The sequence below is a fragment of the Leptodactylus fuscus genome, chromosome 1 (assembly GCF_031893055.1).
Source record: "Leptodactylus fuscus isolate aLepFus1 chromosome 1, aLepFus1.hap2, whole genome shotgun sequence".
NCBI classification, from domain to species: domain Eukaryota; kingdom Metazoa; phylum Chordata; class Amphibia; order Anura; family Leptodactylidae; genus Leptodactylus; species Leptodactylus fuscus.
Genome location: NC_134265.1, coordinates 20,858,638 through 20,874,378, shown reverse-complemented (window position 1 = coordinate 20,874,378; position 15,741 = coordinate 20,858,638). Strand labels below are relative to the sequence as shown.

Here is a 15,741-nt window from a genome sequence, read left to right as displayed (position 1 = left end):
TTTTAGCACAATCCCATAGGTATCCATTACACACAATTATTATTGCCCCTTGTTTGCCTAAAGACACATGTGCACACCTAGGAGGCTGCACTACTGTGATATTCACAGTAGTGCAGCCTCCCAGGTGTGCACATGTGTCTTCAGGCAAGCTACAAGGGGCAGAAAGTCCACACCTAGAGGTTTATACAATCCCAATCCTAATGGCCCTATCCTTTACTACTGTGCAAAAAAAAATTACTTTACGACACGCCGTAATTAGCTGACAGCTTAGGTTTACTTTTGCCAGCCACAACATGGCCGCCAGTTCGCCTCTGCTTGCGTGCTCACGTCACGTCGCGGCAGGTCTTTTCCCTTCTCCTCGTGTAGTGGCGGCTTGACGTCACTTCCTGTCGGAGACGGTATTCTAGTAATTCGGGTGTGAATAAGGACAGGTGAGTGTGGTGCTTGCGGGTGAGTTGTGGCTGCTCTGCCGGGCGAGGGCCCTAAGTGAAGGGGAGATGAGGACGGGTGTAGCGGCATCACTGCCCCGCCATATTGGTGCCGTCTGATGGCGGGAAACTGTGGCGGGGGTTTGGTTGCAGCGCAGCCTCTAGGCTAGTACTGAAAGAACAGAGGCTCCGTGCAGACACTCGCTCAGCTGCGGCTGGTGGTCCTGATGAGCTGCCATGTTATGCGCTGAGCTAGAGGAGAAAATGGCGCTACTGAGGGGAGAGATGAGGGAGACAGATGGCCGGATTAGTCACAGGAGGAGGCTGATGCTCGTGTTTACCATAATGGCGTCTGCAGTCTGGTTACTAGTAACATCTGGGGCTAGGCAGGGATACCAACAATAAACTTCAGCGTGAACATCAACCAGAGCACAAAGAAGCAGGACACCCCCCTTTACACTGTGATGAATGGATTCTCCCGGTGCAATGAATGGGATTGTAAACGTCTGAAGGCTGTCTCATTCTAGTTATGGGGGGGATCAGATGTCATTGTCTCACATGAATTCAAGGTTAATTGATTTAAAGGGGTTTTCTAGGACTTGCGTATGGATGACCGATTTTTTTTTAGGATAGGACATCACTATGTGATTGGTCGATGTCTGACATCCAGTAATTCACTGAATGCTGAGCACAGCGCCAAATATTGTATAGTGGCTGAACCTGGTATTGCAGCTCAGCCTATTCACTTGAATGGGACCGAGCTGTGAACAGGACACGTGATTGATGGCGGCACTGATCCTAAATGTCACCAATGTATAGGTCCTAGAAAACCCCCTTAATGGAGATAGAGGCCTAATCTGCTCTTATTGTCCTTATACACACACACACACACCATACAATATCTGCCAGATCATCTTTATCCTTAATTTTGGTTTGTTCCTCTTGGAAATGTCATAATTTGTGAACTGGGGTTGGGCAATTTTAATAATAAATCAATAGTTGGCTCAGTGACTGGATGTGAATTTGCTCACATCGATTGCTTTAATTATTTTGTCCCCAGGCCATCCTGTCTTGCACGGTCATTGGCCAAAGGATGTCACTGTCTGTCCCCTGTCCAGTCGCTGATCTCTGAATAATCAAACCTAAAATTCAGTGGTGTGGTCTATAAATGGGGACATGACATGTTAAAGGGGAGTGTCCTGAAATTATTTATTTGTAATCTATATAACATGTTACACCCCCCCCCCCTTGCCCATGGGGTGTGCCGCATCCTACACAATGTGACACTGTCCTGTCGGTGCTCGAGGGGGCGCAAACTATTGATCGAGGTTGGCTAATGTTATTTATAAAAGCAGAACATGGTTGTAGTTCAGTTTATTTAAAGGGATCCTATCATTGGATACCCTTTTTCCTGACTAACATTTATTAATAGCCTTAAGACAGGCTATTCTTCTCCTACCTTTAGATGTCTTCTCCGTGCCGCCGTTCGGTAGAAATCCAGGTTTTCTTTGGTATGCAAATGAGTTTTCTCGCAGCACAGGGGGTGGTCCTCAGAGGTCAAACAGCACTGGGGGCGTCCCCAATGCTGCCAGAGAGCTCTCCAGCGCGGCCTCAATCTTTGTCTGGAATGGCCTCTCCCTGTGTCGTCTTCCGTCCTGGGTTTCAATCTTCTAGGCATGCACAGTCGGCTCTGCCATCGGGCCTCGGGCACTGTGTAAGCGGCTATTTTCTTGTGGCCGTGGTCATATGCAGTCGGCTCTGCCCGCTGCCACAAGAAAATGGCTGGTGTAAGTGGCCACTTTCTTGTGGTCATAGGCTTATGCGGTGGAGCCAACTGCGAATGCCTTGAAGATTGAAACCCAGGACGGAAGAAGAAGCAGAAAGAGGCGTTGCAGAAGAAGATGGAGGCGGCGCTGGAGAGTTCTCTCGCAGCATTGAGGATGCCCCCAGTGCTGCGAGAGAACTTATTTGCATTCCGAAGAAAACCCGGATTTGTACCGAATGGCGGCGCGGAGAAGACATGTAAAGGTAGGAGAAGAATAGCCTGTCTTAAGGCTATTCCTACGTGTTAGTCAGAAAAAAAGGATATCCGGGGGGGGGGGCCACACAGTGGCTCAGTGGTTAGCACTGCAGCCCTGCAGCGCTGGAGTCCGGATGTTCAAATCCCGCTAAGGGCAAAAAACCATCTGCAAGGAGTTTGTATGTTCTCCCCTTGTTTGCATGGATTTCCATCCCATTTTCCAAAAAAGACATACTGATAGGGAAAAATGTACATCGTGAGCTCTATGTGGGCTCACAATCTACATAAAAAAAAGGGATATCCAACGATAGGATCCCTTTAAGGTATTTTGACTCCAGCTTGAATGAAGTGAGAGGCTGCAAATATATGCTGACACTCCATTCTTGTAGTGTAGAAAGCTGGGTGCTGTACGTCATGTATTGGCCGCATTTCTCATTGGAACCCATGTAGTGCATTTGTGACTTGCTGCTCCATCTAAACTGGGGGCAACCCAAATTCTTGTGAATGGTTGGGTTCCCATTAGTTAGACCCCACTGAACAGCAAGTTACTCAGTGTCTTCTTGTATAGTGAGGATTTTCATGTTCCTGGAGTCTCCCTTTAAAGGGATTCTACCACTAAACCCTTTTTTTTGTGGCTAAGACTTCGGAATAGCCTTTAGAAAGGCTATTCGTCTCTTACTTTTAGATGTGATCTCCACTGCGCCGTTCCTTAGAAGTACCGGTTTTTACCGGTATGCAAATGAGTTCTCTTGCAGCGATGGGGGCGGGCCCCAGAGCTCACACAGCGATGAGGGCGTCCCCACTGCTGCCAGAGGTGTCTCCAGCGACGCCTCCTTCTTCGTCCACAGCGTCATCTTCAACGTCTTCTTACGGCGCAGGCTTGTAACTTCTAGGCCTCGGGCCTTGAGCAGAGCAGACTGTACAAGCGCACAGGCCACAGGAAAATGGCTGCTTGCACAGTATTGTTAGTGGCCATTTTCCCGTGGCCTGTGCAGTCTGCTCGGGATTTAAATGTTAATATCCCTTTACGAGTGTCTGTCCTGTATATAATGCAGGCGACATTACATACCAGTTTTATTACTGTAAGCTCTGGCGGCAGAAGGGCCGCAGTGAAGAGACTCCGTTTCTTTATGTTTCTATATGTTGTTACTTACATGTTGTATTTTTCTTTCAGGATGCCTAAATCAAAGGAGCTAGTGTCTTCAAGTTCATCCGGAAGCGATTCCGATAGTGAGGTCGACCAAAAGGTGAGAGTCTGATAGCGATGCTTTGTGCTCCACTTCTCTCTCCTGTCCATACATGATGAATTGGGAGAGGGGATGAGCCAATGCCAGACTTATAATATCATGTCATCCATATGGAGATCCAGCAGCAGATGGTTTGTCTATATGTGCCGTTCATACTTAGCGACCGTGTACATATTTTGGCCATATAGACAAGCGCTTGGGGACCAGGTACAGTCCTATGAAAAAGTTTGGGCACCCCTATTAATCTTAATCATTTTTAGTTCTAAATATTTTGGTGTTTGCAGCAGCCATTTCAGTTTGATATATCTAATAACTGATGGACACAGTAATATTTCAGGATTGAAATGAGGTTTATTGTACTAACAGAAAATGCGCAATATGCATTAAACCAAAATTTGACCGGTGCAAAAATATGGGCACCTCAACAGAAAAGTGACATTAATATTTAGTACATCCTCCTTTTGCAAAGATAACAGCCTCTAGTCGCTTCCTGTAGCTTTTAATCAGTTCCTGGATCCTGGATAAAGGGATTTTGGACCATTTCTTTCTACAAAACAATTCAAGTCCAGTTAAGTTTGATGGTCGCCGAGCATGGACAGCCCGCTCTCAAATGATCTGAAAACAAAGATTGTTCAACATAGTTGTTCAGGGGAAGGATACAAAACGTTGTCTCAGAGATTTAACCTGTCAGTTTCCACTGTGAGGAACATAGTAAGGAAATGGAAGACCACAGGGACAGTTCTTGTTAAGCCCAGAAGTGGCAGGCCAAGAAAAATATCAGAAAGGCAGAGAAGAAGAATGGTGAGAACAGTCAAGGACAATCCACAGACCACCTCCAAAGAGCTGCAGCATCATCTTGCTGCAGATGGTGTCACTGTGCATCGGTCAACAATACAGCACACTTTGCACAAATAGAAGCTGTATGGGAGAGTGATGAGAAAGAAGCCGTTTCTGCACGTACGTCACAAATAGAGTTGCCTGAGGTATGCAAAAGCACATTTGGAGAAGCCAACTTCATTTTGGAAACAAAGATTGAGTTGTTTGGTCATACAAAAAGGCGTTATGCATGGCGTCCAAAAAGAAACAGCATTCCAAGAAAAACACATGCTACCCACTGTAAAATTTGGTGGAGGTTCCATCATGCTTTGGGGCTGTGTGGCCAATGCCGGCACCGGGAATCCTGTTAAAGTTGAGGGTCGCATGGATTCCACTCAGTATCAGCAGGTTCTTGAGAATAATGTTCAAGAATCAGTGACGAAGTTGAAGTTACGCCGGGGATGGATATTTCAGCAAGACAATGATCCAAAACACCGCTCCAAATCCTCAGGCATTCATGCAGAGGAACAATTACAATGTTCTGGAATGGCCATCCCAGTCCCCAGACCTGAATATCATTGAACATGTGTGGGATGATTTGAAGCGGGCTGTCCATGCTCGGCGACCATCTAACTTAACTGAACTTGAATTGTTTGTCCAAAATACCTTTATCCAGGATCCAGGAACTGATTAAAAGCTACAGGAAGCGACTAGAGGCTGTTATCTGTGCAAAAGGAGGATCTACTAAATATTAATGTCACTTTTCTGTTGAGGTGCCCATACTTTTGCACCGGTCAAATTTTGGTTTAATGCATATTGCACATTTTCTGTTAGTACAATAAACGTCATTTCAATCCTGAAATATTACTGTGTCCAGCAGTTATTAGATATATCAAACTGAAATGGCTGCTGCAAATACCAAAATATTTAGAACTAAAAATGATTAAGATTAATAGGGGTGCCCAAACTTTTTCATAGGACTGTATAAGCACAGATTATAATGGCAGCTTGGAATTCTACTTGCAGACTAGCTAACAGTACCGGATCCTAAATAATGGGCACAGTAGTAAGAATCTATAGGTTTGTTGTCCCAGATACTGGTGGACTTTGTGGAGATGACTTGTCTTGTCTGGTTGTTATTACAGCATGAGAAACTAAATCCTTTATTTATTTTAAGGCAAAGAGAAAAAAGCAGGCCCCACCTGAGAAGGAGAAGCCGGCAAAGAAGCAGAAGTCAGGAGAAAGCTCTAAAGGATCTGCCTCTGCTAAGCAAAGCAGCAGCAACCAGGATGACAACATGTTCCAGGTGAGATCCCTATGGAAAGCCTTATAGCGGCAGCATGGCTTCTTACAAGACTGAGCCCTGCAAGTCAATGGGGCCTTATACCTTATGCCAGGGGTCCTCAAACTTTTCGAACAGGGGGCCAGTTCACTGTCCCGCAAACCACTGGAGGGCCGAAATATAGTTTAAAAAAAATGTAAGATTATATGCTCCACAGTAGTGCCCCCCCCCACAGTATTATCTGCTCCTCAACACACCCCACTGTATTATAAGCTCCTCAGTACGCCCCCTCACACTGTATTATACGCTCCTCAGTACGCCCCCCACCTCACTGTATTATATACTCCTCATTACCTCCTCACTGTATTATATACTACTCATTACCCCCTCACTGTATTATACGCACCTCAGTACCCCCTCACTGTAGTATACGCACCTCAGTACCCCTCACTGTATTATACGCACCTCAGTACCCCCTCACTGTAGTATACGCACCTCAGTACCCCCTCACTGTAGTATACGCACCTCAGTACCCCCTCACTGTAGTATACGCACCTCAGTACCCCCTCACTGTAGTATACGCACCTCAGTACCCCTCACTGTATTATACGCACCTCAGTACCCCCTCACTGTAGTATACGCACCTCAGTACCCCCTCACTGTAGTATACGCACCTCAGTACCCCCTCACTGTAGTATACGCACCTCAGTACCCCCTCACTGTAGTATACGCACCTCAGTACCCCTCACTGTATTATACGCACCTCAGTACCCCCTCACTGTAGTATACGCACCTCAGTACCCCCTCACTGTAGTATACGCATCTCAGTACCCCTCACTGTAGTATACGCATCTCAGTACCCCCTCACTGTAGTATACGCACCTCAGTACCCCCTCACTGTAGTATACGCACCTCAGTACCCCCTCACTGTAGTATACGCACCTCAGTACCCCCTCACTGTAGTATACGCACCTCAGTACCCCCTCACTGTAGTATACGCACCTCAGTACCCCCTCACTGTAGTATACGCACCTCAGTACCCCCTCACTGTAGTATACGCACCTCAGTACCCTCTCACTGTAGTATACACACCTCAGTACCCCCTCACTGTAGTATACGCATCTCAGTACCCCTCACTGTAGTATACGCATCTCAGTACCCCCTCACTGTAGTATACGCACCTCAGTACCCCCTCACTGTAGTATACGCACCTCAGTACCCCCTCACTGTAGTATACGCACCTCAGTACCCCCTCACTGTAGTATACGCACCTCAGTACCCCCTCACTGTAGTATACGCACCTCAGTACCCCCTCACTGTAGTATACGCACCTCAGTACCCTCTCACTGTAGTATACACACCTCAGTACCCCCTCACTGTAGTATACGCATCTCAGTACCCCTCACTGTAGTATACGCATCTCAGTACCCCCTCACTGTATTATATGCTCCTCAGTACAACAAACACTTTATCATACTTACCCATGAAGAGCCACCGCCGCGCGTCCTCCTCCTTCAGACTGCAGGAGCGATGACGTCCTCACGCCTGCCTCGGCCTACACTGACAGCATTTGCACATATACCTGAAAGCAGCGATCCGCTCACTATTGGGGAATCTGATTCCCTGTTAGTGAGCGATCCAAGCGGCGGCACGCGGGCCGGATAAATGTTCTCAGCGGGCCGTATGTGGCCCGTGGGCTGTAGTTTGAGGACCCCTACCTTAAGCTTTATGTACTAGCCATAACTGTGTGAAGGTTCATGGAAATGGGACAGACAGCACATTGGTGGTTTTGGTCTGCAGACCATGTTTTTTGTTTTGTTTTTCTGGCCCCTGTCAGTAGAATAAATGGAAAGGAATATGTCCTGTTCCATATTTTTCATTTGTTCCTACAGTCTCTACATGGATCTATAAATACTAGGGATGTGTGTATGGGAGTCCATATGCTATTAGTTTTATTAAAGGGATCCTATCATTGGATACCCTTTTTTTCTGACTAAGACGTAGGACTAGCCTTAATAAAGACTATTCTTCTCCTACCTTTAGATGTCTTCTCCGCGCCGCCGTTTGGTAGAAATACGGGTTTTCTTCGGCATACAAATGAGTTCTCTTGCAGCACTGGAGGCGACCTCAATGCTGCGAGAGAACTCTCCAGCACCGCCTCCATCATCTTCTGGAACGTCTTCTTCCAGTGCTGGTTTCAATCTTCTAGGCTTTGGGCAGAGCCGACTGCGCATGCCCAGGCCACAAGAAAATGGCCACTGACACCAGCTTACTGTGCAATCGGCCACAACAAAATGGCCGCTTACATCAGCTTACTGTGTAAGTGGCCATTTTCTTGTGGTCCGGGCATGCTCAGTCGGCTCTGCCCAAGGCCTAGAAGATTGAAACCAACGCCGGAAGAAGACGTTCCAGAAGAAGATGGAGGCGGCGCTGGAGAGTTCTCTCGCAGCATTGAGGAAGCCCCCAGTGCTGCAAGAGAACTCATTTGCATACCGAAGAAAACATGGATTTCTACGAAACGGCGGTGCGGAGAAGATGTCTAAAGGCAGGAGTAGAATAGGCTTTCTTAAGGCTATTCCTACGTGTTCGTCAGAAAAAAATGTATCCAATGATAGGATCCCTTTAACGGATAGGGAACAGACAAAAACCTTGGTTGTGTGTGTGACGCCTTAGGTTAACTTTACATAATTTTTTAGGTGATCTGTTGCAAAAATTCTGTCCCTCATTCATTTTAAAGTAACCTAGTGGAAAATATAGGCGTCCTACTCAATCTTTGGGAGGTTTCTTCTTTATTTCGCTTACTTGTATAGCACCAATGTATTCCGCAGCGCTTTTACAGACATTGTCTCACATAGGGCTCACAATCTGTTCCTTTATCCTCCTCCCAATCCCTATACATGTTCATGGGTTCTTAGAGGGAAGAAGATGCTTTCAGGCCACTTAAGTGTTGGAGGCGCTGTCGTGCTAAGTCAGAGCCGTGAACGCTGTATCGTTAGGGTCAGAGGGCATGGACAATGGGAAACTTTCCTGTTTTAAATACTGTAATGTCCTCCTAATGGGTGCCTATGAACCTTTTTTTTTTTCCTCTCTTTTCTAGATTGGAAAGATGCGGTATGTTAGTGTTCGTGACTTCAAAGGAAAAGTTCTCATTGATATTAGAGAATATTTTATGGATAGCCAAGGAGAGATGAAGCCGGGAAAGAAAGGTAAAGATGATTTTGATCTCGCATCAAAGCTCTGGTTGTGATAAAGTGCTGTATTACTGTTCTGACCTTTGCGTTCCCCACGGAAGGAGAGCAGATAGGGGGGTCTTCTCTATATCCTGTCACTGATGTAGTATTATTATTGTTTATTTATATAGCACCATTAATTCCATGGTGCTTTACATTATTATATTAATTCCATGGTACTGTACATTATTATATTAATTCCATGGTGCTGTACATTATTATATTAATCTCATGGTGCTGGACATTATTATATTAATCCCATGGTGCTTTACATTTGGGGGTTACATACAGTACACAGAATATACAGGTAGATATAATACTAACAGTGATCGGCTGGCACAGTGGGGTAGAGGGCCCTGCCCGCGAGGGCTTACAATCTATGAGGGAAGGGGGTAGAGACAGAAGGAGAGGGGGAGACTGTACAGATGGGGGTGCGGTGATAGTGTTATTGGGGGTTGTAGGCCTTCCTGAATAGGGGAGTCTTCAGGGCCTTCTTGAATCCTGGGATTGTGGGGGTCAGTCTTATGTGTCGTGGTAAGGAGTTGCAGAGTATGGGGGATGCACGGGAGAAATCTTGGAGACGGTTGTGTGAGGAGCGGATGAGAGCAGAGCGGAGTAGGAGGTCATTGGAGGATCTGAGGTTACGTGTGGGCAGGTAACGGGAGATGAGGTCAGAGATATATGGAGGGGACAGGTTGTGGATGGCTTTGTATGTTAGCGTTAGTAGCTTGAACTCAATTCGCTGGGCTATAGGTAGCCAGTGGAGGGACTGGCAGAGGGGAGCAGCCGATGAAGATCGGGGGGTGAGGTGGATTAAGCGAGCAGCGCAGTTTAAGGTGGACTGGAGGGGGGCGAGGGTGTTTGCTGGGAGTCCATGGAGAAGGATGTTGCAGTAGTCTAGGCGGGAGATTATGAGGGCCTGGACAAGCATCTTGGTAGTTTCAGGGGTGAGGAATGAGCGGATTTGGTGGATGTTCTTGGGCTGGAGGCGGCAGGATGTAATAGAATAGCAATGGATGGGAAGTGGTTATTGCTAAATTTTGTAATGAAATGGCATGAAGGTGTCAGGGGTCCAGGAGCTGAGCTGAGTAAACCATGAATGGAGTTTGGCCTTTCAGTCCTCGTATTCTATAGATTCATGTTGGGTCCCTATTGGTCAGACACTGGTCACCTAACCTGAGTGTAGTTTACCAGTATGGAAATTACCCCGAGCCCTGGACAACCCCTTTAAGCTTTACCATACATGATCCTGTATCTGTCTCTACTCTCTAGATCTCCGGCGCAGTCGTATAAATTGTCCCTTTCCGTTTTGCAGGAATCTCTCTAAACCCAGAGCAGTGGAACCAGCTGAAGGAACAGATGTCTGACATTGACGACGCAGTAAGAAAAATGTAACCCTCCATCCGTCGGCAGAGGAACCTCACGTTTTACTTTTAAGCACTCTTTTTACATTTGCGACTTTGTTTTCTACTTTGTTTTACTTTTTTGGATTGCCCAATGATTTGTACGATGACGCATTTTTATGTGTATTAAAACAAGGCAGATTTCAAAATTACAGTTTGAGCCTCAATTTACAACCGGAGAGAAAAAAAATTGCCGCTGCTTATCCTAAGGCCAACATGTGCGTGTTCCTGTCCGCTGCCTAGTCGTGTCCAGATTTGTGTATCTCCTTATTTATATTACATTCCTGTAGGAAACTTCATTACTGTTACCGATACATTGGAGCATAAAGGCCGGATCATGTCTCTATAAGTAATGTCCTTATTATGAAGTGAATGTATGGAGTTGTTTCCTTTATAAATTGTTTTGTAATATCTTGACATGTCAATAAAGGACAGTACCAGTTCAATAAAAGTAACCTAGATGAGGTGAGGGTTGTTAAGTGACCGACCGCCCGCCGGCAAAGTCTGCGCGCCGGCCGCTTCCATTCATTTCTATGGGAGTGTGCTATTTGGAACGGCTGAATGGCTGCTACTTATCTCTATGTGCAAACCGAGGATCTTTCAGGTAAAAATCAAACTTGTTGCTGCCATGTTTTCTCAGTTCTTGTGTCAGCACCCACGGGAGGGGACGCCCATACCAGGACAGGGAACCTGACGCGACACAAAGGTTCGTGGCCTTCCCCATCTCTGTTCAGGTTTCGTGTCCTCTGGGCACCTTTTGGGTTGGGGAAGAATCTTTAAATTGAATGGGTTTTACTCCTTTTGGTTTCTCCTCCCTTCTTCTTCCTATTTCTTTGAGGGATCTGCCTTCGTCTGCAGCACATGACCCCGCAGACGGCAGTAAGTATACCAGGGGTTTCATATACACAGGAATTCCTCCACTGTCGTCGTCGGCTTTCCAGACTTGAGCATCTTTCATGCGGGAGAGGAGGTCAGTGCCAGATTTGGGAGGGGGGGTAGATGTGGTCTTTTTCCCTAACCACCTATGGAGGAATTAACCTATTAACTGCCATGATCCCCAATTGGGGATCGAGTACTTTACACCCGCCTACGAACACCGTCCGTCATTGAGGAATAGAAACTGGACATTCACGTGCTCCAGCAGGATGTTTCCCATGATGGGAAACCTAAACTGATCACTTGCGCACATGGTGTGGATCCCATATTATTGAAAAATTGGCATTTAATGGGTTAAGTAGCTAGGTAAGGGTCTAGTGCAGGGGTAGGGAACCTTTGGCTCTCCAGCTGCTGTGAAACTACAACTCCCAACATGCTCCATTCACTTCCATGGAAGTTCCAAGAACAGCAGAGCAAGTATGCATGCTGGGAGTTGTAGTTTTTGCAACAGCTGGAGTGCCGTACGTTCCCTACCCCTGCTCTAGTGGAACACCCTGTAAAAAAAGAAGGGTCAGTCATGTTCTTCGCCTCTGTCCAGAAGCCCCGTATCCAAAAAAATATATGATAGAGCGTGCCTAATGCTGAATGAGCGCTCCAACATACAGAAGGGATTGTAGGATTTAAGGAATGTATCAGCGGGGGTGTGATACCAATGCATCACAATATTCATTTCAGTGAATGGGGGCTATTCATATGACCATTATTTTAACAGTCCCTTGTCATGAACCATCAAAATATAGGTCATGTCCATTTTTACATAACCCTCCATACACGGACACGTATGGTGGTATCAGTGAAAACTGGCGCTCCTTGGATGCTTAACGGCGGTGAAAAATGGATGTTTTCCATGACTATTTTGCATCTTGGTCGTGTGCATCACGTCTTAGAAGGCCATGTCCAAACAAGTGGAGTTCAGCAAGTGTAAGATATTCAAGACCATTGGCCGTCTTCCCAGGAATAGATGTTCGTGCAAATTCACCTCAAGGTGAGACTTTCAAGAACCTTCTAAATAGCCAAGAGCTACATGACGGACTTTAGTAAGTTTGTGATGGCACAATTAGAAAGATTCTGAACAAGTTTGGTTTGTAAAGAAGGGTTGTCAGAAAATCTCTTCTAAAAAGAACTTGGCAGCACGGCTTAAGGTTGCAGGGTTTCATTTGGACAAAGCTCAAGACTTCTAGAACAGTGTCCTTTGGATAGAGGAGACCAAAGTGGAGATATCTGGCCATAATTCACAGCATATTAGCGAAAACTCCTCATGCTGATTGTCCCGTATGGTATTAGGATGGTTTGGGCTTGTTGCCATATCTAATGGTCACTTGGAGTCGACCATGAACTCCTTTGTATTCAAAAGTACACAGTCCAGTCCTATTAATTTGACCACTACAGAAGGTGCATGTCATCCGCCATCCGGGTACACTCATCATTGTGGAAGGTACGATGGATCAACACAAGTATGCATCTATCCTTGTGGACCATGTTCACCCCTACACGCGAATTGTTTTTCCTCAGCATGATGGCATCTACCAGCAGGACAATGTGACGTGTCATAAAGCTCGCAGAGTATGTGGGTGGTTCGAGGAGCACCAGGATGAGTTTACCGTACTCCCTTGGCCAGCAAATTCCCCAGACTAGAACCCAATTGAGAATCTGTGGGACCACCTCCATCGGGTTGTTCGTGCCATGGATGCTAAACCGCGTAACCTAACGCAGCTGGCCATGGCACTGGAGTCGGCATGGCTCAACATCCCCTCTCTCCCTGCACGTCTCGCAGCGGTCTGCTCTGCCAAAGGTGGTTATTCTGGATTTTGACAGGTGGTCACATTAATGTGACGCCATCAGCTAAAGATTGGCTTAAACTGGGTAATGTAATGGGACAATGATCCCGAGTGCAGCAGCTGTTGGCGAGACCTGAAAGAGGAGCTTTCACGTCCTCTGGCATCGGTATTGTATACTGCTAGAAAGCTGATACCCGGGTGCTGTTAGTTTCAGCACTGATGTCCCTTCACCGTCAGAAGGTAGGCCTTACAACTCTAGGTTTGAGGGTACACCCTCTCTGACAATACAAGGCTGTTGAAGGGTTGTATGGCCAGCTGACAGTAAAGGGATGTTGGTACTGAAACTACCAGCACCTATATCTCCGGGGCACGTCCTGGGGAAAGCTAACTGCACTCAATTCAACTTCCTAGTGGTATGTAATACCACTGGTGCCAGATGACGTGAAAGCTCCTCTTTAAGGCAAGGTTCAAAGGGCGGAAAATCAATTTTCCAAGGCCATATTCAGCCGTGGGATTGCTGCAACGTCATCGGCATCCCACTGTGGAAAAGAAGACTGGGCCTAAGTTTCTCCAGAATGACGCGAGAGACAATTCTATACAGAAAACCAGTACGTTCAAGTTAAGCGGCTCCGGGTGGAATGGCACTTAGTTGTTCTTACACGGCGTTTCCATTTCGGCTTCGTTTCAGTAAATAAAAACATATCTGACAAAGGTCATGAAACTTTTTCGGCTTATGGGCCTTGATCCGAGGCAGAAAGATGAGGTCCTGTACCCAAGGAGATCCACTACATCATTAACCCTCCACCATCTGGATAAGGGTCAGGGCTTCAGAGTCACCTGGCAGCTGACCATTATCTGAAGGTCCTTCCAGTCCATTACCTGGTGGAAAGCTTTGGGTATCTGTGCCTGCGGGGGAGCTTTCGGGTGGTGTATCTCCAGAGCTAGCTGCCAAATCCTCCCCCAGCAAAGATGACGACCATGGCTGATCTTCACATTCCCCCTTATCCACTTCTTGAAAGAAATTTTGTTAAGTGGATGGCGAAGGCGGTCCCTCCTGAGGAACTTCAGTGCCTCAAAATGTGTGGTCTTCTGCTCCTTTGAAGGAAAGGTCCCATTCCAGTTCACCAAATTCTTCTGTGTGAACACACTGTACCCTCATTTTACAGCGTCTGATTCATTGAGCAATGTTTAATATTAAGTATAAGACTATTAATATATAGAGATGAGCGAACAGTGTTCTATCGAACACATGTTCGATCGGATATCAGGGTGTTCGCCATGTTCGAATCGAATCGAACACCACGTGGTAAAGTGCGCCAAAATTCGATTCCCCTCCCACCTTCCCTGGCGCCTTTTTTGCACCAATAACAGCGCAGGGGAGGTGGGACAGGAACTACGACACTGGGGGCATTGAAAAAAATTGGAAAAAGTCATTGGCTGCCGAAATCAGGTGACCTCCATTTTAGACGAATAGTGGATTTCAAATCCGGGTCATATGAGAATGTGAACTTTGTGACTATGAGACAGGGATAGCTGTACAGGCAGGGATAGCTAGGGATAACCTTTATTTAGGGGGGAATGTTATTAAAAATAACTTTTTGGGGCTCTATCGGGTGTGTAATTGTGATTTTTGTGAGATAAACTTTTTCCCATAGGGATGCATTGGCCAGCGCTGATTGGCCGAATTCCGTACTCTGGCCAATCAGTGCTGGCCAATGCATTCTATTAGCTTGATGAAGCAGAGTGTGCACAAGGGTTCAAGCGCACCCTCGGCTCTGATGTAGCAGAGCCGAGGCTGCACAAGGGTTCAAGCGCACCCTCGGCTCTGATGTAGGAGAGCCGAGGGTGCACTTGAACCCTTGTGCACCCTCAGCTCTGCTACATCAGAGCCGAGGGTGCGCTTGAACCCTTGTGCACACTCTGCTTCATCAAGCTAATAGAATGCATTGGCCAGCGCTGATTGGCCAATGTATTCTATTAGCCTGATGAAGTAGAGCTGAATGTGTGTGCTAAGCACACACATTCAGCTCTACTTCATCGGGCTAATAGAATGCATTGGCCAGCGCTGATTGGCCAGAGTACGGAACTCGACCAATCAGCGCTGGCTCTGCTGGAGGAGGCGGAGTCTAAGATCGCTCCACACCAGTCTCCATTCAGGTCCGACCTTAGACTCCGCCTCCTCCGGCAGAGCCAGCGCTGATTGGCCGAATTCCGTACTCTGGCCAATCAGCACTGGCTAATGCATTGTATTGGCTTGATGAAGCAGTGCTGAATGTGTGTGCTTAGCACACACATTCAGCTCTACTTCATCGGGCTAATAGAATGCATTGGCCAGCGCTGATTGGCCGAATTCCGTACTCTGGCCAATCAGCACTGGCTAATGCATTGTATTGGCTTGATGAAGCAGTGCTGAATGTGTGTGCTTAGCACACACATTCAGCTCTACTTCATCGGGCTAATAGAATGCATTGGCCAATCAGCGCTGGCCAATGCATTCTATTAGCGTGAACTGAGTTTGCACAGGGGTTCTAGTGCACCCTCGGCTCTGCTACATCAGATTGCTACATCTGATGTAGCAGTGCCGAGTGTGCATCAGATGTG

At 46.7% G+C, this 15,741-nt stretch overlaps 1 protein-coding gene across 1 annotated transcript; it reads left to right on the top strand.

Moving 5' to 3' along the window:
- Positions 1 to 325: 325 nt before the first annotated feature.
- SUB1 (SUB1 regulator of transcription) lies at positions 326 to 10,578 on the top strand. The gene is made up of 5 exons (XM_075262364.1): positions 326 to 431; positions 3,623 to 3,695; positions 5,689 to 5,817; positions 8,891 to 8,999; positions 10,339 to 10,578. Exons 2-5 carry the CDS (start codon positions 3,624 to 3,626, stop codon positions 10,416 to 10,418), a joined length of 390 nt encoding a protein of 129 aa, XP_075118465.1. The 5' UTR covers positions 326 to 431; position 3,623; the 3' UTR covers positions 10,419 to 10,578.
- The last annotated feature ends 5,163 nt before the right edge of the window (positions 10,579 to 15,741 follow it).